The sequence below is a fragment of the Agelaius phoeniceus genome, chromosome 4, assembly GCF_051311805.1.
Source record: "Agelaius phoeniceus isolate bAgePho1 chromosome 4, bAgePho1.hap1, whole genome shotgun sequence".
Taxonomy (NCBI): Eukaryota; Metazoa; Chordata; class Aves; order Passeriformes; family Icteridae; genus Agelaius; species Agelaius phoeniceus.
The window spans coordinates 73628342-73653098 of NC_135268.1; the positions used below are offsets into that span (position 1 = coordinate 73628342).

Consider the following 24757-nt stretch of genomic DNA (forward strand, 5'->3'; position numbering starts at 1 on the left):
CACACTTCCCGCCACCTTCCCGAGAGGCACCTCTTGCCAAAGAGGCAAAGGCACAACCTGCAAAGCCACCTGGTGAGCCACACCTGCCCCTTCTCCTTCCCCTTTCCAAGCCCTCGGACTTCTCTGGACCCCTGTGGAGCCGACAGCCGAGCTGCCCCCACCAGCGTGGGGTCGGTGCCCGTCACCGTTCTCGGCCTCCTCGTGTCGCCCGTTCCTCCTCGGAGGGTTGGGATGGGACAGGAGTGGGGCTGGATGGGCTGGAAGAGCTGCCCCGAGCCACGGAGGGATCTCCCAAGCTGGCGTTTGGCTCTGGTTGGAACCCAACACCTGCCCAGGTGCTCGGGGAACTTTTGCTCCACACCCTCTGAACCCAAACCTCCAAATCTCCGACTCAGCCCAGAAGCCTCTTGCATGCAGAAAACCAAAATAAAATAACCCCCCCAGCAAACGGAAGGCAAGATACCTCTTGGTGGCTGCTGGCTGGTGCTGGGGAGGCTCTGGAATTCTCCTGGGATGCGAGGTGGAAGCTGACATGGTGCCCTCTCCTTCCTGCTGAGCTCTCCCGTTGCCAAAATACCCCAATCACGAGACAAACAAATGCGTGCATTGGCTTAATTCGAGAGATCACCTTTAATGCAAATGCCCCTGGCAGGAGCAGCCCCGGCGCTCCCAGAGCCATGCTGGGGTCAGGGGCTGGTGCCAGCACCTTGAGGGGACAGCAAAGGCACCGAAATGTCCCCAAAGCCGGGTGCCTGTGCCCAGGGCTGGCGGGGGGCTGCGGAGGAGGGGGTGCTCACAGGCCGGGTAGCAGCAGCAGGAAACTCAACGAGAGATAAAAAAAGGGCATCCCCCTCCCCAGAGCCTCAAAACATCTTGGAAAATACAAATCTGCCTTTCCTGAGGCCTGGGGGATGACTCAGCCCCGGGCAAGACACCACAGGAGGGGTTTTTTGGGAAGGGAAACTACCCCTCTTCCTCCCCAGCCTGCCCCGGCACCAGCGGGAGAGGGGCTGGGAATGGGCAGCGTTGTCTCCCCCCGGCCAAGGAAAGGCTCCAACGCTCCGGAACAAACAACACAACCAAACAAATGAAAAAAAAAAAAAAAAACACAACCAACCAGAAAAAAAAAAAAAAAAAAACACCTCAAAAAACATAAAAACACTGTTATCACCAGCTAATTTAACACTGTTAAAAAAAAAAGGTCAGAGGTCACCCCAGAGCTGCCCCGGGACACCAGACCTCAGATCCTCGGCTGATTCCAAGCCTTTCCCGCAGTCGGGCCTTCTCCTCCTGGCAGCAGAAGTGTTTTATAGATATTTATATATATATATTTATAATAATTAGATACTGTGTATGGTCGGCCATCCCAGCTCGACTCGGCTTTTGTGGATCTTCCTCCTTCCCGACGAAACAAGGCTCCTCCGCCCCGACCTTCTCCGCGTCCCGCGGGAAGAGCAAAACGCTTCCGGCAGCTTCCCTGCTGGAAAAGCAGTCCCGATCCGGAGGTGAGCGCCGTGGAGAAGCTCCTCATATCCCTCTCTGCTCCCCTCCTGTCCATCCCCTCGCCCCCACCCCACCCCTGCCTCCCCCGGCCGCCCGTCCCTGGTGCCACCGGCGGCGCGGGCTTTACACGGTGGCCCCCAGCATGGCGTCTGTGCCCGTCAGGATCTCGTTCTGGTTGGAATCCAGTCCGAAGAACTTGACCTTGAGTCCGTCAACCGGGTGGACCACGGGCACCAGGGTGATTTTGGGGAAAGTCCTGGTGGCGAGCTCGAAGCGGCTGGTGCTGGCCAGCTCGATGGCCAGGGCCTTGAGGAAGAGCTTGGCCAGGTGCTTGCCCAGACAGGTCCGTACGCCTCCTCCGAAGGGGAGGTAGTGGAACCTGCCCTCCTTGTCTTCGCTCCGGCCCTGCCCGAAGCGGTCGGGGTCGAAGACGTCCACGTCCTTGAAGACGGGGGCGGTGTCGTGGGTGTCCCGGATGCTGTACATCACACTCCAGCCCTTGGGGATTTGGAAACCCTGCGGAGAGGCGGGAAGGGGAGGAGAGGAGAGCGGAGTGGGTCAGTCCTGCTGGAGAGGGAGGATTGAGATATCTTATCTCAGGGGGATGAGATAAAGGAATTTTGCTTGCGTGGAAGGATGGAATGGTTTGGGTCGGGAGGGACCCTAAACGGATCCTGTCCCACCCCACTCCACGGGCTGGGACACCTTCCATCACCCCAGAGTGCTTCAAGCCCCATCCAGCCTTGAACACTTCCAGGGATGTGGCATCCACAATCCCTGGGCAATTTGTGCCAGGCCGCACCACCCTCACAGTTTTCCCTGCTTATTCCTGTTTCTTTTGGGTTTATCCCTCAAGTGTGATGCAGATTTAAAGGAAAACCAGACAGCACAGCACAAAGAGATGCGAATCCTGGCTTTATTCCTCCCTCCATCCCAAAGATTCGTGGGATGATCCATCCATTTATTTGCTTTGTGGTCACTGGCAGGAGCTGCCTACCAGGAACCCCGTGGTGCTGAGCAGGGGAAGCAGCTTCTCCCGTGCTGTGCCCCACACATCAGCCAGCCCTTCCCAGAGCATCCCAGAGGACCCCACAGCATCCCACACCCCGCTGCCTGTCAGCACCACACACCCAACACCCACACCGGGGCCCGGGCGATGAGAAATGGGGTGGATTTATCATCCCCTGAGCACTTTAAAAGGTCTCTGACTCAAACCACTGCATTAGGAGGATTTACAGTGACAAGGCAGCTCCCGAGATTTTGTTTTGCTGGGAGGAAATTCCAGCCATGGTGGTGACTAATCCGCCTGTCATCCGGCAGCCTGGAGATGCCCTTTGCTGTAAACCTTTCCCCTGTCACACCCCAGCTCAGAATTTGGCGTCACTGTCACGAGCTGGGCTTTGGAGCATCACACCCGTCTGCCCTCTGACAGCTCCACATCCCATCACTGCTGGATCTGGGGCAAATCCCATTGCCGGAATCACAGAATTAATTAGGCTGGAAAAGCCTTGGAGATCATCAAGTCCAAGCTGTCAGCTAACACCACCTCATCCACTAAACCGTGGCACCGAGCACCACATCCAGGCTTAAACCCCTCCAGGGACGGTGACTCCACCACCTCACCCCATTCCAATGCCCAGCCACTCTTCCTGGGAAGAACTTTTTCCCTAAATCCAACCTAAACTTCCCCTGGTGCAGCTTTAAGGCTGCATCCCTTTGTCCTGCCACTGATTGCCTGGGAGAAGGACTTAATTAGGCAGGACTTCGTTCATCCCCTCAGAGGCCTCCTCTAAGCCAGGCTCAAGTGAGCTGAGCCATTTTGGGGAGCTCGGGGTGCAGCGCTACTCACGTCCAGCTCGAAGGTCTGCAGCACCGTCCGGTAGCCCCCGGAGATGGGGGTGAAGAGGCGCAGAACCTCCTTGATGACGCAGTCCAGGTACTGGAGGCCGTTGATGTTGTCGAGGCGCAGGGAGCCCTCGCAGATGCAGCCGTTGTGGAGGATCCCTTTGCTCCGCAGCTCCTCCCGCAGCTTCTCCAGCACGCGCGGGTGTTTGAGGAGCTGCATGATCAGGGAGGTGCTGGCGCTGGCCGTGGTGGCGTAGGCGGCGAAGATGAGCTCCAGGGTGCCGTCCTGGAGGGCAGGAGGAAGGGCAGGGTGAGACACAGGTGTGGCAGGCATCTTTCATGGAAAATCCTCTCCTTGGGATTTTTCCTCCTGAGAAGCTGAGAGGCCTCAGGAACAAAATGTAACCAATGGTTATCTGCTGCTGTGGAATGCAACAGGTGCATCTGGGATTGGCCCATGTTGGTTGTTTCTAATTAATGGCTAATCACAGCCCAGCTGGCTCGGACAGAGAGTCTGAGACAGAGCCTTTGTTATCATTCTTTCCTATTCTATTCTTAGCCAGCCTTCTGATGAAACCCTTTCTTCTATTCTTTTAGTATGGTTTTAATGTAATACACATCATAAAATAATAAATCAAGCCTTCTGAAACATGGAGTCAGATCCTCATCTCTTCCCTCATTCTCAGACCCCAGTGAACACCGTCACACACAGGGGTGGGGCAGAGGGGCTTTGGGGACTTTAGCTGGTCACAGTGACTTCGTGATGCGTTAGAAAGTCTCCTTTCTTAGCTTGGTGCTTGAAGAAGGTGTTAGAGCTTTTCATTTCTCGGGTTTAAGGTTTTTTGTTGTATCTTATATATAAAATTTTTTCTTTTGACTTGCTGAGGTCTGCTCAGCAAGACAGTCAGAGGCACTCTGCCTGCCCCCGGGGGTGGTGTTATTTTTTTGTGCTAAAAACCATGTGTACAATATTTACAATTACTTTTCAATACTTATCACTCATGTTGGACAGTGAGCTTCTACTCTGAACCAATCTAAAAGTGCCACCACCACAGCAGAAGATGGAGGCCAAGAAGAAGAAGGAGAAAGGCTGGACACACCCAGATCCCTCCATCTTGCCCCCTGAACCCCCATACTAAAAACCCCAAAAATCTATTTTTCCACCCCATGATAAATTCACTATCATTCTACTTAAAATTTTGTGGCTTATAATTCTTCATCTAAGGTTGGTAATTGTTTTTTTCCAAGGGCTAAATCAAAGGCACAGGGGTCTGGGGCTCTGTGCCAAGGTCTCTGGGCCACCCGGGCAGGGGCTCGGGCCCTCCAGGGCAGCCAGAGGAATTTCCTGGGCTCCAACAAGGAGCCACCAACCTCAGCACCTCGAGGTGCCATGGGGTGGTTCTTCTCCCCGAACGATTTCCAGCCTGGCCTCAGAATCGTGGAATGGTTTGGGTTGGATGGAAGTCAGGGATCACCTTGTTCCATCCCCAGGGACACCTCCTGCTGTCCCAGGGTGCTCCAACCCCCATCCAACCTGGCCTTGGGTGCTCCCAGGGATGGAGCAGCCATAGATTCTCCCAAAAAACAGCTGCTCCAAAGATTTAAGATCCAAAGGGACCAAGCGACCTGAGGAAGGATCACATCACGAAGCTGGGAGAGGGAAAAATGGAATGTGGAGGGAGATGGATTCTCCTGGGTGATTTCCCACCCACCAGGATGGATGAGGGAAATCTGGGCAGAATTTGTGTCTGTTGTTAATGGCCTCGGACACTTCCAGAGGCAGCCAAAGCCTGGTCACGTTTAACTGGAAGGTCACTCCTTGGACGGTGCCACCACCAGGATCTTCACACAGAACCTCCAAGGATCAGACAAAAGCCCAGGAGACGGCTCCTGACATTCCATGGCCCTGCTGCAGATAAGAACCTGCTGAGGGGCTCCTGTGCCCTGCAAAGGAGGCGCCAGGGGGAGCGGAAAGGTCAGGGGATGCAGCTGACCAAGGCTTCTGTTGTGACCAGGGAGGTTCAGGTTGGATATCAGGAAAAATTTCCTTCCTGGAAGAGGGGCCAAGCATTGGAGGAGGCTGCCTGGGACAGGGATGGAGTCACCATCCCCGAAAGTATTCAAAAACTGAATGGATGGTGAATTTTGTGGTATGGTTTAGTGGGGATGGAGGTTGCACTTGGTCACCTTGGAGGCCTTTTCCAAGCTTGATGATTCCATGGAACGCTTGGTAGAAAGGGCTGGGCACAACCAGCAAATGAATGAAGCAACTGGTTTGCATCCACCAACAAACACATCGTGGGCCCCCAGACCTCTCAGGTCTGCCCCAAAAATTCCTCCTGGGATCATCCCTCACTTTTCCCTTCAGGAAGGCCCTGCCCTGAGCAGAACAATCCCAAGGAGGCCCCAGGGAAGGGCTTTACCTTCAGCTCCTGCATGGTCAGCTCCTTGCCGTGCTCCTTCCCACTCTCTATCAGGATGTCCAGGGCGTCGGCGTAGTCCTTGCCCTGCGTGTTCTGCAGCTTCTCCTGGATGGCTTTTTCCAGCCCCTTCTGCAGCGTCTCCCGGGCCCGGATTCCCTGTGGAGCAGGAAGCGCTCAGACCACGTCACCACCAGCAGCACCTTGCCCATCCCAGGAGCTGCAGACGTGCCCAGGACAGGTCCGAGCCATAAAAGCAGAGGCTCAAAGAAGGGTGTGAAGATGTTGGAGGTGTCCCCTGGGCCGGAGGAGTAAAGCCAGAGTGGGGGAGATCACAGGAGGAGTAATCAACACCTAGGTGTAAATGACAGGTCTGGGCTGGGAGCCCCTGTCCGGCACCGGTTCACAGCCCCCGGCTCCTCCTGGGATGTATGGAAATCCCTGGGAAAATCGTCTCTCAAAGGAAAGCCCATTCATCCCAAAGAATCCCCTTCCCCAGCAATTTGATCACCTGGTCCCAGTAAAGCAATTCCTATGGGAGTGCAGCTGCTCGGGGCTAACCTGCTGCTGGGAACGATTCCGGGCTCCGAGGGCATGGAATCGTTCCCATGGGCAAACAGCAGTAAAAAAAAAAAATATGCGGGGATATCAGAAAAATAAATTTTGAACCCCCCCCTATTTCTGTCATCAAAATTCCCCCATGGGAAAAAAATACGATTTTATGTCTATTTTTTGTTATGTTTTCATTTTATGTCATGTTTTCATTTTGCGTCTTTCATCATAAAAACTGGAATACTCCAGGAATTAGAAGGGCCTGTTTTAGTTTTGGGAATTACAAGGGTGTATTTTAGCGCCTGGAATTACAAGGACCTGTTTCACTCCAAAGGAATTAAAAGGAGAAGGGTCCCACAAAGTAAAAAAACACAGGCAAATTGCCAAATGAGGAAAAACACAAATTAAATCTGGGCAACTCCTGACTATTTCCTGCTATCAAGGAACAGATTTTCCCCTGCCTTCTCCACTAATTCAGGAACTGTGGCCCAAAACGGACTCCTTGAGGTCAGGAGATGAGAAATCCCCCCGCGAAAGGGAAAAGGCGCGGATTAATCACCTCCCATTAATTAATTGGCGCTGTCAGCGTAGAGACCCCGCCCCAAAGCTCACCCTCCTGTAGCCGCTGAAGGGCAGGTCCACGGGCAGGGAGAAGACGTTCTCCACGAACTGCTGGTAGACCTCGAAGAGGCGTCCGAGCTCCTCGTCGGGGATGCGGAAGCCCAGCAGGACGCGGATGGCCATGCGGAACGTCAGCTTCTGCGCCTCGTGGTACACGTTGATGGGCTCGGGCTCGCTGCTCCAGGCCCGCAGCGTGTCCTTGATCACCAGCTGGATCTTGGGCAGGTAACTCTCCAGAGCCTCGTGGCTGAAAATCTTGGAGAAAACCTATGGGAAACAGCGAGGAGAGGTTTGTCCGCAGGCCCCAGCACACGGGGCCTTGTCCAAGGTGTCCCACGAGGAGGTGGGACACCATTCCAAACTCTTTATCCCGTTCCTAACAGAGCTGCCAGAAACACCAGCTCTTCCTGAAATTCCCACCATGACTGTCACAAGTGACGGGGAATAACGGAGCAAACTGGGGTGGGAGGGATTCCTCCATCCCACGTGTGGCAGGAGGGACAGAGAAACATTTCCATGTCCAAAGGATCCCAGCTCTGTTCATCCCATGGCTTGGGTGTCACTAACGCACCTCTTTCACAGGGATTCTCCAGCATCCAACACGGACAAACACAAGGGGAAAACACAACTCTCCCAACGGGAAGCACTGACAATTCCTCCCACCTCTCCATCACCTTTTCCTTCTTTTTTTTTTTTTTTTGTTCACGGATGCAAAACGAAGCAAAATAATTATTTTGGAGCCTTTAGGATCTCTGTGGAGTCTGGCTGAACTCCGACAGGGGTTCAAGCGGGGAAGAGCCGCTGCACGTACGCAGAGGCCGCGATCGCCCTCGGCTCATTTCCTTGGGAAACCAGGGAAAAAAAAAACTCCTGATGTCAGCAGCCAGCGTTAATTTAAGCCCTGCGAGTAAACAGTGAGCAGGACTGGGCCTCCCCAGGTCCCCCACGCTAACGGCTCCTTACTCCAATTTTTTTCCTCCAATTTGGGCCCGGGCCCGCTCCGAGGAGCTCAGCAATGCCAGGAATGTCCCTTCCCGGCACAGCAGCGCTTTCATTCGGCATTCCCGCCTCATCCCTCGCCGAGCGAGGGGGGAAAGTGCTGTTTGTTTATTTTTTATTAACCTACACACACGCACGGGGCAGGACGCACACGCACCGCAGGCCTCCAGGAAAATCCAATTAAACCAGGACTCCAAGGAGGGAGCTGCGCGCCGGAGCCTCCACCGGTGGCCGCTTCCCGGCGGGAATGGAGGCGAGGTGGGGGGGCTGCCAAAGTTATCAACCCACCGAGAGGAGCGAAATCAAAGCCGCCCCCTCTTTTCCATGAGCGCCGGGCTCGCCGGAGCTGTAAATGTGAGAATTTCCTCCGCAGTCAGCACTCCAAGGGAAAGGTAATATTTTCCTGGCTGCGACCCCTCATTGCTAATGCCCGGCGTTCCCTGGGAGTTTGTTTGGTGAAAAAACACCTCTGTCCCCTCGCAGCTCCGCGCAGGGGCCTCCACAAGAGCCGCTTCACGACGCCCCAGGTTGAGCCCCCGGTGAAACCCAGCGCCCGGCGAGGAGCGGCCCGTGGAAATCCCAGGATGGGAGGATGGACAGGGAAGGGAATCCGAGCCCGGGGACAGGGAACCATCCCTGGATGGCCGCGCGGAGCCGAGGCATGAATGAATGAATGAATGAGAGGAGGAATCAATGAATGAATGAATGAACAGCGGGGAGCGAGAGCGCGGCGAGGGCGCGGGACGGGGCGGCGGCGGCCGCCTCCTGCCTGCATCCATCCAGAGCCGGGAAAGGCAGCGGCGTTCAGGCTTTTTCCGCTGGAAAAAGCAGCTGCTCGGGCAGGAAAAGCTGGGGGGAGGGTAAAGCTGAGACCCTCGGCTGCGTGGGGAAGGTGGGGAGGGAGTGAGGAAGGTGGGAGGTGGGAAGGGAATAGGAGGGGAATGGGAAGAAGGGAATGGACAGTTCCTTTGTCCATGGGCAGGACACCGGGTTTGCTGCAGAGCCAGGATCCATGAGCTCTTCCACAGGGATGGAGACAAGACCACCCGGCAAAGGGACACTGCTGTGTCCCCACCCAGCTCTCACCTGCCCTTCATCCATGCTGAGCGGCTCGGAACAACGGAATAAGGGCAGAGGCTCCCAGTGAATGTCCCGAAACATTTCCCGTGCCTCAGTTTCCCCAGATGGAAGCAGGGCCAGTGAGGGGACAATCTCTGCTTTAGGAGCACGGGGTCTGCATCCCTGCTGGGAGCCACCACCCCAGTGGAGGTGACCTCTGGGGGCTCCTGGCCTCGTCCTTCCCTGCATTCCCCACAGGAGGAGCACCTGGGGAGCCCCTGCTCCCTGAAGAAAGGACTCGGTCCCGGACGTGCCTCTGGTCCCAGAACATCTGCCGAGGTGTGGGGGGCTGGACCCACACCCCCGGATCCTCCCAAGAGGAAAGATCCTGTCCCTAAGGATTGGTGTGAACAGAAGGGGAGATCCTTTGGAAGAGAAAACCGAACCCCTCCCCATGGGGTCGGCGCAGACCTGACAAGGGGGAGGTTAAGCACCGGTGGGGGGGGGGGATTTTGTTCTTTCTCCGCAATTTTTGGGAGCTCTCCCCGCGCCAGGAGGCTCCTCCAGCTGGCTGCGCCCTGGAGCTCCCGAGCACGGCCCGAGCCCCGGCCGCGCTGCTCCGTCTAATCCCACATGTCAGCAGATCCTTCCCCGGCCAGACACAAGTCTGGATCCCCTTCCAGTCACCTCCAGTTCAACCCTGCATCTTTCCAGTTGATTAAAAAGGAGGAGAAGGCAGCCAACTTTCCCCGACGAAGCCCGGCGCGTTCCTAGCCTAAAATTCCTGCGCCCTCTAGTGAAGCCGGGCCGAGCGGCTCGGCTGCTCCAGGAGCGAATCCAGGCAAAGCCGAGGAGAATCGGGGCAAGAAAAAGTTGTTCCAGAGCTGCCAAGAGGCAAAATCGTCTCTAAGCTCAGCTTTGTTAACCCTGAGATGCCGCAGCCCGGCTGCGGTGGAGCCACAAGGGCTCGCAGCAGGGCCAGGAGTTTTTGGGGATGCTGGAAAGAGTTTTTCCATGTTGGGGAATGTCCCAAAAGAGCCAAATCTGGGGATCTGGTCCATCCAAGGACGCTCATTTCCACCCTACACTCATATTGATGGACACCCCACCACCCAGCTGGAACCTTCCCACTCCATCTCACATGGAAAAAGGATATTTAAGGATTTATGATTTTGCAAAGGCAGAAAATGCCTTCCCAGTGCCTCAGCTCCAGCTCCACGTGACAGCAAAGCGCCCCCAGCCCCAGCTGGAGAACACCCCAGCCCCATCCTTACACCACAGCCAGGGAATTTGAGGGAATTCTGTGAGCTCCAGCAGTGATTCCATGCCTGGTTGGGGTGTGGGGGACCACATTTTCCACAGCTTTCTCCTTCCCACCCCAAGCACCAGCACCAATCCCTGCCTTTGGCCATCCATGATTTCCAGGCCCCTCGCTCCCACCTGGCTCCCAAAAGAGGGAATGGAGCTTTCTGTTCCTCCCCTCCAGGAGGAAAACTGAAATTTTGGGATCAACCACCTGCATCCCCATCCAGCCTGGGGCTGCTGGCCTGACCAAAGGGAGGCGGGATGAGCCAGGAAATGTTTTCAGGAACCAATTTGGCACCTGCCGGAGGTTTGGCCGACAGGAGACGTCGGGAAGCATCCAAAGCAACATCTCAACCTGGATTCATCCTAACTCTTCCCACATTTCCAAAGGCCAGGCTGTGTTTGTCCCAGCCCTGCCCCATCACCACATTATCCTGGATGTCTGCCCCTCTCCAGAGCCCATTCCCGTGCTCCAGCGGGATTAGAAACCGGGATATTTTTGGAGGTGGTTCATGGGCAAGAGGCCATCCTGGTACTGGGAGCATGAACAAAGGGAAAACACAGCAAAAAAGTTGGAAAGGCACCACAAAAGGAGAGAAAATTCCAAAAAATCCCATTCCTACCCGGACACTCTGTTTATAAAAGGTTCGGGCCTTGCACACAGCAAAGAACTGATTCCTTTTCTCCCCCTCGTTTTTTTGGAAATGGAGCACATGGAAGGCTCCATCCTGGAGGAATCCAGGCTCTCGTGAACGCTCCAGCCTCCAACGGGAGTCTGGGAACAGGAGCTGGAGCCTCCAGGCTGAAAGGAATGAGGCGCCTTTGCCAAAGGCTCTTACACTGAAATTCGAATGATTCTCAAAAAAAAAAAAAATCTGCTGGAAAAAATGGAAGGATCATTTGGGATCCTTGGCTCTTGTCATGATGCACCTTCAGGGGCTGTCCCTACCTGTGATTTTTCCATGTTACCAAAAAAAAAAGGATTATGAGAAACTCCAGCATTTCCAGTCAAGTTCAGAATAAAATTAATCCCAAGATCTGCATTTCCCCACAACTCAAAAATCTCCATGTTCAAGAATCTCTCCTACAAATCCCCCACATGGCATGGGAGGATTTCAATCCCAAACCCTTTCAGGCCCTGCTTTCAATCCCAAACCCTTTCAGGCCCTACTTTCAATCCCAAGTCCTTCAAGGCCTCACTTTCACTCCTAAACCCTCCAATGCTTTGCTTCCAATCCCAAACCCTCCAAGGCCCCGCTTTCAATCCCAAACTCTTTAAGGCCCTGCTTCCGATCCCAAACCCTCCAAGGCCCTGCTTTCGATCCCAAACCCTCCAAGGCCCTGCTTTCGATCCCAAACCCTCCAAGGCCCTGCTTTCGATCCCAAATTTTCAAGCCTGAGAGGTCAAAGGAGCTGTGGGGGAGAGCCAGGATCTGCCTCAGCAGCCCCTCTGCAAAACTGCCTGAGCGTCCCAAAAATTCCATCCCCAGCAGAATTCCATCAAGAAATTTCAGCTTCTGGGCTGAATTTCTGGGGGTACCAAAAGGTACTGGGATTCATCAGCTTGGGAATGCTGCTCCCAGTGTCTTTTCCCTTTTATTTATGGAGAAAAAGGAGAATAAAATTCACCTTACACTCCTCAAGGAGGGAGAAGGATCCCACATCCGTGGATGTCCTGGCAAAGAAATGGGAGCTGTGTCCAGAGAAAAGGGATCAGAAATGTGGGATCAGCGAGCCAGGATCCAGCTGGGATCCCTGTGGATGGAGCTGTGGGGAAGGAGAATCCCACAAACCCAGCAGGCATGGTCAGAGCTCTCATTCCTCGGGGAATTATGGAATGGTTTGGGTTGGAAGAGACCTTGAGGACCCAATTCCGACCCCTGGGATGGGCTATCCCGATGGGTGATGGATCACTGCCCGTGGTGTGGGCACGAAGGATTCCCTGGAGACAAGGAGGAGGAGAACAGCTTTCCCAGGGAACAGTGGAAGTGAAATACCAGGAGGAAAATCCCAGTTTTTACAGAGCTGATGGGTTTTCCTGGAGCACGGAGAGAGGACAGAAGGGAAGGATCCCTATGGATTTAAGTAACCCGGAGCAGGATTATCCTAAAGACAAAGCCAGACTTAAAAATAAACCAGTCCTTGGTCCTGCCAAGAATTCCAGGAACTGGGAACAGAGCAGAGCAAGAGGTGGCCACACCTGGGAGGGGATGAGTGAGAAATTCCCAATCCATGGCACAGCCACTTCATCCCAAAGGAATAAAAAGCCCTTCCAGATCATACAAAGTCTCATGGCAGAAATAAAGGAAAAAAATCTTGGAAAACTGATTCCTCCAAGGAAATCCTGAGGATTGCAAGGCCTCCATGGGATGAGAGAACACCGGAGGAGCTCCTGCAGACCAGGCGAGGGTTAAAGCTGCTCCAGGGAGGAGGGGACAGGGGCTGAGGTGACCCCAAGAAGGTGATCCCCACCCTACAAGGAGAAGGAAGCTGGAGAACCAGCAGGTGAGAGAGATTTGATGGGAAAATTCCACCTGGGAAGGGATGGAGAACTCCGTTACCACCAGAGGGATAAATGGAATATCGCAAACCACAGCTGAGGAGGTTCCTTGAGCTGCTTGAGAGGATGGATGGAAAAACCAAAGGGACCACGGTGCAGGATGGATCCTGACTCCCTGACATCCCTGGGATTTGCTCCTGGTCCCTCACATCCCTGGGATTCGCTCCCCATCCCTCTGGAAGTGGAGCCTGGATTGCAGCTCCACCCAGCTGCTGCCCAAGGAGGGGCTTTGCCTTCTCCCTGCCTCCCAGCGCACCCAAAAACTCCCACCCTGGAAGGTGGAAAATCCCAATTTGGGGATCCCAGGGTATCCCACAGCCACAATCCTGCTCCACCAGCACAGCGGGCCTGGAGCTCGTGGGGAGTTTTGGGATGGAAGGCACCATGAAATCCCCCAAAATTTTGTCCTTTAGCCAGGAGCTCCTCCATTTGCCTTTTCTTTTAATCCTTTAGATTAAAACTGGTAATTTTTTTTAATCCCTTGAATTAAAACTGATTAAAATAATTAAAATTGCTCTGGATTTACACCCCTGGAGATGACAGGGGTGACTTTTTCTAAAGTCAAGGAGCCAACCTAGCCCAGGAATTCTTCCCCCGGAATGGGAGCAGGAGCCATCCTCCATCCATGGAAGGTTTTCCCTGCTCTAGAGGCTTTTGCCCATGGATTAAGGCTCCCAGAGCATGGGGAAGGAGCTGGAGCTGATGTCAGCTGTAATTCAGCCTGTTTGATATAATTTTGGGAGCTGGCTCCGATGGATTGGGGTGGTTTCCTTTCCACCATGGAATAGGCTGGGAGGGTGGGATAGACATGGAAAAAAACCAACCTAAAAACCCTAAAAAAAATCCCCTACTAACAACCTCGGTCCAGGCTGGAAAAAAATCCTAGAAACCCTAAAAATAAATCCTGTTAACAACCTCAGTCCAGGTTTTTTGTAGGGAAAGATCCATTCCTCCACCTCCCATCGCTCCTTCCTCCTGCAGCCCTCTCCCCCATCCCGATCCTTCCCTCCCCCCCAGCAGCTGGTTTATATTTGCCCGTAAATTTATGGCCCCTTTTGTGCTCTTAATCCCCTCGCAAACGATATGAAAGCCTCGGACCTTTCCACTCGGTGCTAATGAGCTCAACACTTGCGTGCCTCGGAGGCAGAGCATTAATTGCGCTGTGTTAATGAGCGATGGAGCTTTGGACACTGAGACAAACCAGGGCCGCCCCTCCTGCTCCCTCCTGGAATCCCTGGATGTCTCCCCAGCAATCCCATGGATTGCTTTCATTTTATTCCATCTTTGCACTTTTTTTTGGCTTTTTTTTTTGAGCCGGCTGTGCCTATTTTGGGGTGGCTCTGCTGGAACACGAGTCCGGCACTCTCCTGCCAAGCTGGATGATCCCGAGGAAAGTTTGATCCCACCTTTCCCTGTACATCCCGGGAATCTCCTTCCTGGCCCTGGGCGCTGCTCAGACTTGACCTAAAGCCTAAAGGCCATGTCCTGGTCATTGCCAATTCCCATTTCCTCCTCCACCAGGATCCCTTGCAGGCACAGGAGTGCTGAATTCCAGCTTCCTGCTGGAATTGCCATAAAAGCAGAGGCTGCAGGATCCCTAAGATCAGGTTTGCTCTGCCCTCATTATGGCTCCTTTCACCCCAGAGCCGACACTCCCAAAACCTGGGGGTCTCCGGGTGGAAATGGGAATTGAAGAGGTCGACAAGGACAAGTTGGGATTGGATGGGACAAGGATGGAGGGAAGAGCCAGAGTGGGACAAGAGCGGGATGGGGAGACCCCCAGAGCACGGAGCAGGAGCTGGAATGATCCCACCAACCCTTCCCAGGGAGTTCCAGCAGGAGCTCCAGTCCCATGGGATGACATTCATCCATCATGGGGCGGGCAGGGACGGGGATCTGCCACCAAAAACCCGGAGCAAAGACCCTGCTCAGGCACCGGGGTCACTCCTGTGAGGAACCTGGAGGAGATTCCAGACACAAATTCCACTGTGGAGCTCCGGCTCCAGCAGGGGTGGCCCAGACCCTTCTCCAACATCAACACAAACTCCAGCAGCAGGAACAGCCTGGCCAGGATAAATGTCCCAGGAAAGTGGGAGAGGAGTTTGGAGCTGCTGTTGTTTATTCCTTGTAAACTGCTCCAAGGGCAAAGCCAGAGCCAGCACTGGGGACATCTGCAATGGAGCCATTCCATAGGGCAGGAATTTTCCCCATTCCCAGCCCTCCATCCTGCCCCACATCCCTGTTCCAGGCTGACTCCAAACCCAGAGAGTTCGTTTCCCAAAGCAAGGAGGTTTTCCTCAGTTTATAGGAATTTTCAGTGCCAGTGACACCTGCAGTGAAGGCGTTCCCTGCCGCAGGAATTCCATGTTCCCAGCCTTCCATCCCTGCCCCAAGCTGATTCCATATCCTGCAATTCCCTGTCTGTAACCTCATTTCCCAAACCAGGGAGGTTTCCTCCAATTTGTAGGAATTTTGACAGCCTCTTGGAGGGGAAATTTGATAAATTTGGGATGGGAAAAAGCTTCCATAGGGTTAGGATTGGGCTCCTCCTGAGCACCTCCTGCATCCCAGAATCCTTCACCAACGCCTATGGGATCAATACTTCTGGATATTCTATATGGAATGGGATAACAAATCCATAAAGATCCCAAAAAACAGCTGGGACACGGAAACAGGAAAGAGAGAAGAGCTCCAACACCTGAATCATCCCACCCTATCCCCGATCCCATTCAAGCGTCCTCCAGCGGGAATTCTCTGATCCCGGAATTCCGCCGAGGAGCTGAAATTCCTTGGAAAGCTGCAGCGAGCAGCTGATCCCTGGCAGGATCCCAGAACCCTCCTGCAGGAACATGTTGGGTTTGGAGCTCATCTCCACATCCCAGTGACAATCTGGAGACCACGGGGCGGCTGCCAGGGAATGCTGCTGGAAATAAACGCGGCTCTGTGGGGTTTGGGGAAGATGAGGGGGATTTAAGGCCTGGACAAGAGCTGGGGGATGGCCCCAAGTGGTTGGAAGGGCAGCAGAGGTGGGTTCCACGCTCTGCTTTTCCTCATTTTGGCCAAAATCCTGTGCCAGATGAGGAATTCTGCCTCAATTTTTGGCAGGATCGGGGAATTGGGAAGGGTCAAGTGAAGGCTCGAGCTCAGAGGTGAAGCAAAACCCAGAATCCGAGAGGTCATGGAACACCAGGAAAGGCCACAGTGCTTTAACCTGGACCATCACCCGCCAAAGAGATTCCCCAGGAAATCCTCTCTCCACGGAGCTTCCAACTGCTCCGAATCTTTCCATGAACCCCTCAAGAGCAGCACCCTCACTGGAAACTGGGGGATCCCGTGGAAAATTCTGCCTTTTCCGAGTCCTTTCCTTGCTTCCCTGGCAGGTCAAGAGGAGAATTCAGGCTCAGTTTAAGATTTAAGCTCGCCCTAAGTCCAAATCCTTTCTCCTGAGAGCTCTGTGAGTTTCAGGGTGGGGAGAGCTGGAAGCTGGAGCCGTGGAACAACAAAAATTCGGGATTAACGAGCTCCAAAGAGGCCACACCTGAAGGAAGGAGCCTTAATCTGCCCCTTGGAATCTTGATAAGAGCAGAATAATCGATTTTCACCTCATTAGAGGCAGGCTCAGCTTATCTCCGAGCGCAGCTCGGGGATGGGTTTTTAGGGAGAAGAGGATTCCCTAAATCGGGATCAGCCCAGGCTGGGTGGGGTGGGAGGCGCTGGGCTCCCAAAAGCAGCGATTAGCAGGAGATGGAGGGAAGAAATGAGGCTGAAACTGCCGAATTCCAGAGCCGGGCACTGCTGGGCTCAACCTCCAGCTGATGAAAGGGAAAACTTAAAGAAGAATTAACTCCCAGAGTGTCCCAGATCCTGGGAAAAGAGTTTGTGGGAGCTCAAAGAGCACCAAGGAGTGGGAGAAGGAGCCGAGGGTCATCCTGGGACAGGGTTTTGTTGGAATTCCTGAGCTCGGGAGGCTTTTGGCCACCCCTGATGCAGGAATTAGGATTTAGGAGTTAATTGGGATTTAGGAATGAATTAGGAATTAGGATCCTTGCCGGCTTGGAATCACAAGTGATGCCAAAAATCATGGAATAATGGAATGACTTGAGTTGGAAGGGACTGTAAAGATCATCAGTTCCACTCCCTGTCACCGCCAGGGACAGCTCCCAGGGTGCTCCAAATCCCATCCCAGCCTGGCCTTGGGCACTGCCAGGGATCCAGGGGCAGCCACAGCAAATCCGGGAATTCCAGCCCAGCCCCTGCCCGTCCTGCCAGGGCACCATTCCCTCCTAACACCCATCATTGGCTCAGGACGCAGGAAGGGTTTTGAGGAGATCTTTAGGACCAAGAACATTCCAAAAGCTTCGGGTTTCAGAGCTTAGGGTTGGCCGCGTGGTTTTCCCCAGTAGGAAAAACCCAGGAGTGAGAGCAGGAAGAGCCGTGGAGGAGAGAGGAAACCTCTGCCGGGTTCGTGCCCAGCCCAGCCCTGGTGCCAACCCCAAACCCACCAGGATCCCACAGAGGTCAGGCCTCCCTTTTCCATGACCCCATAACCCACAGTCCCCTGGGCCTGCTCCCAAGGCCGGAATTCCGTGGTTTTATCCGGGCCAGCAAAGGCCACTTCGGATGAGCAAAAAAATAATCCAGAGGTGCAGGAGGGTGAAAGGAGCAGGGAATGAGCACCTGCAGATCTCTCACTGATCCTGCTTAACCCTTCTTGGATAGGGAATAAACCCTCCTCGGACAGGGAATGAATCTGTCCTAGATAGGCAATAAAACCTGCCCTGGATAGGGAATGAACTCTCCTTGGACAGGGAATACACCTGCCCATGACAGGGAATAAAACCTCCTTGGATAGGGAATAAACCCTCCTTGGATAGGGAATGAATCTGTCCTAGATAGGCAATAAAAACCTGCCCTGGGTAGGGAATGAACCCTCCTTGGATAGGGAATAAACCCTCCTTGGACAGGGAATAAACTCTCCTTGGACAGGGAATAAACCCACCCTGGACAGGGAATAAGATCACTGTGGATAGGGAATGAACCCTCCTTGGACAGGGAATGAACCAATTTTCCCCCTGGATGGAGGCAGCCCCATCACCACCCCCTTGGTAGGAAAAACGTCTCCATTTTTAAGGGAAAACCCCAGCACTGGAGGGGCTGAGCTGGTCCTGGTTTGGGGCAGGGACAGGCTCAGCTCTTTCCCTGGTGTCACTCCTCAGCGTTGTGACCCACGGGTGTCATGTGCTGTTTGTTTTCCTGCCATCTCCCCCAGGAGAAAAGAGGGAAGGAATTTTCGGAGGTTTGGAAGGGATTTTACAAAAATCCTCCAAAACAGGAAACGCTGCTGGAGCAGGGACCCGGCCCTGGGGCAGGGATGGGGACGGCCTCGTGTCCCCAACAGTGTCCCCAGTGCTGTGGGGGGGTCACCCCCCCTTTCATCCCAAACCATTCCCAGCCCAGATCCAGCTGGGAAAGAGCCCATGGGGTGTGACAGCCACAAAAGGGTCCCAGCACCCCCAAACCAGGCTGGGGCTCTGAGGGGGGGGACACAAGAGGGTCCCAGCACCCCCAAACCAGGCTGATCTGGGGGTGTCACTTCAGGGAGACACAAAATGGTCCCACCAGCCCCAAGCCGGCTGCCCTGGGGGGTCTGAGGTGACACAAAAGGGGCTCAGCACCCCAAACTAGGTAGATCTCGGGGTTCTTAGGGGAGGTGTCACCTCAGGGGGACACGAAATGGCCCCAGCACCCCCAAACCAGCTGCCCTGGGGTTGTCACCTCAAGGTGACACAAAGAGGTCTCAGCCCCTCCCCAAAGCCCCGCTTCACCCCAGAACCCACCACATTCCCAAATTCCCCGAAATCCCAAATTCCCTGAAATCCCAGGAAGTTCTCAGCACCACCCCCTGCACCCAAAGCCCCCCTGGGGGTGTCACAATCCGGGGGGTCCCCCCCTTGTTCCACATCCCCCTTTTAGGAGCCCTCCCCGCCGCCCCTGTCACGCGTGTCCCCATCGCGGGGAGCTCGGGGGGTGACACGAGTGTCCCCCCCATATCCCACCCCATCCCATCCCATCCCATCCCGAGCCACCTTGAAATTCCTCGAGGGATCAGCGCGCCCGGGGGGGAAAAAGGGAACAAAGTGAAAGAGAGGGGGGGAAAAAGGAAAGGGGGAGGAAAAACGAGGGGAAAAGGGGAAGGGAAAAAGAGGAAAGGGGAAGGAAAGGAAGGGGGAAAAAGGGGGGAGGGAAAGGAAGGGAAAGAAAGGAAAAGGGAAGGGAAGGAGGGGGGAAAAAAGGAAAGGGGGAGGAAAGGAAGGGGGGGAAAAAGGAAAGGGGAAGGGAAGGAAAGGAAGGGGGGAAAGGAATGGGGAAGGAAAGGAAGGGGGAAAAGGAAAAGGGAAGGGAAGGGAAGGAAAGGAAGGGGGGAAAGGAATGGGGAAGGAAAGGAAGGGGGGAAAAGGAAAGGGGAAGGAAAAAAGGAAAGGAAAGGGGGAAAAGGAAAGGGAGAGGAAAGAAAGGGGGAAAAGGAAAGGGAGAGGAAAGAAAGGGGGAAAAGGAAAGGGGAGGAGAGGGGGGGGAAAGAAAGGGGGAAGAAAGGAAGGGAAAAAGAGGAAAGGGGAAGAAAAGTAGGGGGAAAAGGAAAGGGGGAGGAAAAGAGGGGGGGAAAAAATGAGAGGAGGGGGGAAAAGGAAAGGGCGAGGAAAGGAGGGGACAAAAGGAAAGGGCGAGGAAAAACGGGGGGAAAAAGGAAAAGGGAAGGAAAGGAGGAGGGGGTGGGGGAAAAGGAAAGGAGGGGGGTAAAAAAGCGGGGTCACGGACCTTCCTCTTGTGCCGGTGGATGTCGCCGATGGAGTTGGCCACGGTGTTGGGGCCCAGCAGCATCCGCGTGCTCCGCGGCCACTCGGTGCTCACCAGGTGGTGCTCCCCCATCAAGATCTTGCGCACGTTCTCCGCGCCCGTCACCCGCACCAGCGGCCGCCCCAGCAAGTGCGTCTTGAACACGTTCCCGTACTTCTCCCGCCGCGAGGACTGGAAGCAGGAGCCCTGCGGGGGTGCCCAGGGGTTGGGATGGGACGGGACGGGCGCGGGGTGGGGGGGGGAAGGGGAATTGGGGGCGGAATTTTGGGGGGCGTTGGGGTCATCCCGCGTCCAGCCCGCCCGCTCTCCCCGCAGCCCGGCGGGGGTCGGTGCCTTCCTTCCCCCCTTCCTCCTCCTCCTCCTCCCTTTACCTCCCCTGTCACTTTTACACATATTCCTATTTTTCCTCCTCTTCCCCCCACCCCCCTTTTTTTTTCCCCTCCTTCACACCCTCCCCCCTTTTTCCCCCTCGCTTTTTGCCTCTTTTTTTTTCTCCCCTCTTTTTCCTCCCCTCCCTCCTCGCTCGGGCTGATTTTCCTCGAGAAAGGCAGCGCTTTGCCTAAGTAAATCTCCAGATTTCAGGGACTTTAATAACTTTCCCACATGCTCCAGGGGCTTTTGTCGGCGGAGAGGCGGCCGGAGCCGCAGCAATAGCGGGGGCGGGGGTCCCCAAAAAACCCCCCTGGCGAGCGGGGAGAGCCGCGGCCGCGCCGCCGGGCTGGGAGCGCGGGTGTTTATTTTGAAACAAAAGCGCGGTTGTGAGGTTCAGATGTTCAGGTGACCCTGTTTCTTGATCTGCGTAAATATAATTAAAGTCCTTTTTGTGGCATTAATAAAGAGTTATTTGTACACCATTTCCAGGGCAGCACAAAGAGCACCTTTATGCGGCACAAGTTGCGAATGGAGTCCAATTTATACAAAATTTTTGTATTTTTAGCCCTGGACTCTGTTTGGACGGAGCCTGCTGGAAAAGCGAGAACCCTTTTCTGGTCCCCCTGTAAAAATCTGATAAATTTCTTTAAAAAATAAAGCCCTATTGAGAGCGTGCCGTTAACCCCTTCGGCGCCGGGGGCGGCCGGCGGAGCGGGGCCGCCGCGCCGGGGCTTCCCCAGCGCTGGCGGGGAGGGGACACCGGGGGACGCCGCCGCTGTCCCCGCCGGGACCGGGCTGTCCTGCCCCGCCGCCGGCTGCGGCGATGAAGGGCGGGAGCATCCTCCTTTGGATATTATTATTAATTTTTTTTTTCTTTTTGCTGCTGCGAGGAGAGAAGGGGAAACCCTGGCGCGGCTTCGCCTCGGGGGTTCCCTCCCGGGATGCTGCGAGCCCCGGGGCGCCCCGAGGCTCCCCCCGGAGCCGGGCACCCCCCGGCCGCCTCCTGCCTCTCTCCTGTAGGGTTTTTTTTCCCCCCTTTCCCCCCGATTTTTTGGCAGCCGCCCCGCGGTGCGCGGGGGGGATCCCGCTCCGCCCGCCGCTGTTGGGCGTTTAGCGAGGTTAATCCCGGGTTAATCTCCCGATTACCTCGGCGGGCTTCCCCCGCCGCGGGAGCCGGGCCGGGAGCAGCGCCGGCAGCGCGGAAGGGACGGGACGGAGCCGCGGCTCGGGGGGGGACGCGAGCGGCGGAGCCCCCGCATCCAGCCCGGGCCGCCTCCGCCCGCGGCTCCAGCGCTGCGGGTTTCGGGTTTTGGCAGGAATTGAGGCTGAGGAGGGGAGCGGGAGCAGGAGGAGGAGCAGGAGGAGCGGGTGGGCAGCGCGGGGGCGATGCCGAGCCCGGGGCAGCCCCGCCGAGCCCGGCCGCGCTCCCGCGGTGCCCCCGCCGCTCGCCCGGCTCCGGCTCTGCCGCCCCGGAGCCGCATGATGCAATCGGAAGGGAAAGAAGACGGGAGAGAAAAAAAAATACAGCGAGAAAGAGCCCTAAAATGCCCCTAAAACAACACCGATCCAAGGGGGGAAAAAAAGAAGGAAAAAAAAAAACCCTAAAAAACCACCCGGTCCCGACCCGGGTTCCAGCGAGGAGCAGGGAACGAGGGAATCCTCCTTACCTGCAGCAGCCAGTGGAAGGTCTCTCCGATTAAAGGGAATCCCATGGAGCCTTTGGGGATTGGTAGCTTGCAGGTTTTGTCGCGGGTGGCAGCCCAGCGGAGCTGCCACAGCTGTTGGGACACGGCCAGCAGCAAAGTCAGTGACACCAAGCACGCGGCGAGGGTAGCCAGTGCCGAGACGAGATCAAAACTTGCAAAAAGCATATTTGGAAAGAAGGGAGGAGGAGGAGGGTGGGGAGAGAAACGGCCCCTTGACAGGCACCACGCTCGCACCCACACACACGCGCGGAGGGACGGCGAGCGCGGAGCGCCCGCTCGGAGCTGCTTGGGGGGTCCTGGGGCGAGGGGGGCCCCGGCTCGCCCCCCTCGGCGCTGGCAGGTTGGGGAAGCGGCGAGGGGAAAGAGGGGGAAAGGAGGAAAAAATTAAAAACAAACACACAAAAAATAATAATTAAAAAATAGGGGGGAAAAAAAGAAGCTGTGGTTGCTGCGCCCCTCGCTGCGAAGTTTGGGCTTGTTTGGGGTAAACTTGACGGAGTGACACGGAGAGAAAGCACCACGCGCGCACGGAGAGGGGAAAGGGGGGGGAAAAACAACAAAAAAAAAAGAGGAAAAGCAGCGGCCCCCCCAAAAAAATGGGGTGGGGGTGATGAGGAGGGGAAAAGGCGAGGGTAAAAAAATTAGCAAAAAAAGAAAAAAATGATAAAGAAGAAAAAAATGGAAAAAAGAAAAACCTTGGAGTGGCGGAAAAAAAAAAAAAAAGACCCCAAAAAGTCCAACTGCAGATGCTCTGGCTCTCGCTCGCTTGCAAGGCAAAGCCACACACACCAGAAGGAGGGGGAAAAAAAAAGAGGAGAAGTAAAAAAGGAAAAGAAGAAAAAGGGGGGAAAAGGGGGGAAAAAAAGGGGGAAAAAGGAGCGAGATTTAAAAAAAAAAAAAAAGTTCAAAAAATTCTTAAAATAATTCAGCCACGAGCTGGAGAGATGGAAGAATTAAATAGCTGTATATATGTATCTACACACACGCAGCGAGCCGGCTCGGTTTATAGCTCTATCTCTACATATATATAAATATCTCCCTATAAATACAGATCTCTCGCGACGCCGCTTATTTGGGAGCCCCAGACTTTTCACCAGACTTCTGTAAAGGAGGAGGAAGGCAAAGGAGGAGAGGAGAGGAAAAAAAAAAAAAAAAAAGTAAAAAAAAAAAAAGGGAAAGAAAAAAAAAAAAAAAGGGAGGCAGGGCTGCTGGGCAAAGCCCCTCTGCACTGTTCGCTTTGAGGCAAAAGAAAGTCAAATGTGTGTTTATATAGAGGCGGGGAAGCCGGGGCTGGGCCGGCCGCCAGCGCCGCTGCTCCCCCCGCGCCCCCACCCGCACTTCAGAGGCTCGGGGGGGCCGGGCCGGCCCGGGGGACGCGGCGCTGGAGCGTGCGAGCCCTGGCGCGGAGCCCGCGGCTCGGTCACGCCGCTCTGCTCGGCCTCATCCTCCTCCTCCTCCTCCTGCTGCTGCTGCTCTTTCTCCTCCTCTTCTCCTCCTCCTCCTCCTCCTGCCGCCGCCGCCGCTGCTGCTGCTGCTGCTCCTTCGCCGCCGCCGGCCTGAGGAGGAGAGACGAGCGCGGCTCAGCCCCGCCGGAGCGACCCCCGCCCGCCCGCCCGCCCGCGTTAACCCTTGGAGAGGAGCGGAGGGCACCGGGAGCCTTCCCCCGACACCCTCAGCCCCCCCCGGGACCCCCCGGGCGAGGGTCCCCCGAGATTCGGTCCGGGGTTGTGGCCTCACTGTTCAACCCGAGATCGCGTTCCCCTTGCCACAGCCCCCTGCAGGATTTGATCCACGTGGGATTGTCCCCCCGGTATCCAAACCTTGGTCCTTTACCCTTTGCCACAGCCCCCTGCAGGATTTGACCCTCTTGGGATTGTCCCCCCATATCCAAACCTTGGTCCTTCTCCCCTTGCCACAGCCCCCTACAGGATTTGATCCACTTGGGATTGTCCCCCCATATCCAATCCTTGGTCCTTTGCCACAGCCCCCTACAGGATTTGATCCTTGGTCCTTTTCCCTTTGCCACAACGCCCCCGGGATTGTCCCCCCAATATTTAATCCCTGATCGCTTCCCCCTTGCCACAACCCCCCCTTATTTAATCCTTAATTTGCCCCCCTCAATATTCAATCCTTGATCCTTCTCCCCTTGCCACACCCCGGCCCCCCAGTATTTGAACCCCCCGGGATTGTCCCCCCAATATTTAATCCTTGATCGCTCCCCCCTTACCACAACCCCCCCTTATTTAATCCTTAATTTGCCCCCCCAATATTTAATCTTGATTTGCCCCCCCCCCCCCAATATTTCAATATTTAACCCTCGATCATTTTCTCCTGGCAAAAATCCTCCCCCCTTTAACCCCTTGAACATCCCCCCCTCCCCAGGATTTAATCCTTGGTTGTTTCCCCCATAACAAAGTCACCCCAATATTTAATCATTGATTGCCCCCCCTCCGATATTTAACCCCTTCGTTGTTCTCCCCTCACCACAACCCCCCAATATTTAACCCTGACTCCCCCTCGTGACGATCCCCCCAAATTTAATCCCCAATCGGTTCCCCTGATGTTTAATCCCTGATATTCCCCCCCCATATTTAACCCTTCACGACCTTTCCTCTCCCCCATATTTAAGCCCCAATTCCCCCCTTCCCTCCCCCCAGTATTTAACCCTTCCCCCGGCAAAAATTTCTTCCCCAATCAGTTCCCCCCTTTTTAATGACCGTCCCCCCCAATTAATCCCCTAATTATTTTCCCTTGTCCGTGATTTCCCCCTCTGCCCCCGCCCAGGCACAGATTTACCCCAAACCTGACATTCATTCACCCCGATCATTGATATTTTTTTCCCCCCCTCCCCAATAATTTCTCCCCGTCTGTTGATGTTCCCCTTCCATCATTTCCTCCCGGCAATAATTTCCCTCCCCCTTTGATGATGCTGACCCCCCCGCTCCTTTTCCCATTATTTC

The 24757-nt window shown here is 55.1% G+C and overlaps 1 protein-coding gene across 1 annotated transcript; it reads right to left on the reverse strand.

The window, feature by feature from the left end:
- Positions 1–1616: 1616 nt before the first annotated feature.
- CYP26B1 (cytochrome P450 family 26 subfamily B member 1) lies at positions 1617–22394 on the reverse strand. Its single transcript, XM_054633630.2, has 6 exons — positions 21759–22394; positions 19681–19905; positions 6933–7208; positions 5772–5927; positions 3353–3634; positions 1617–2019 (listed from the first exon to the last, which is right to left on the reverse strand). Exons 1-6 carry the CDS (start codon positions 21960–21962, stop codon positions 1627–1629), a joined length of 1536 nt encoding a protein of 511 aa, XP_054489605.1. The 5' UTR covers positions 21963–22394; the 3' UTR covers positions 1617–1626.
- Positions 22395–24757: the final 2363 nt, after the last annotated feature.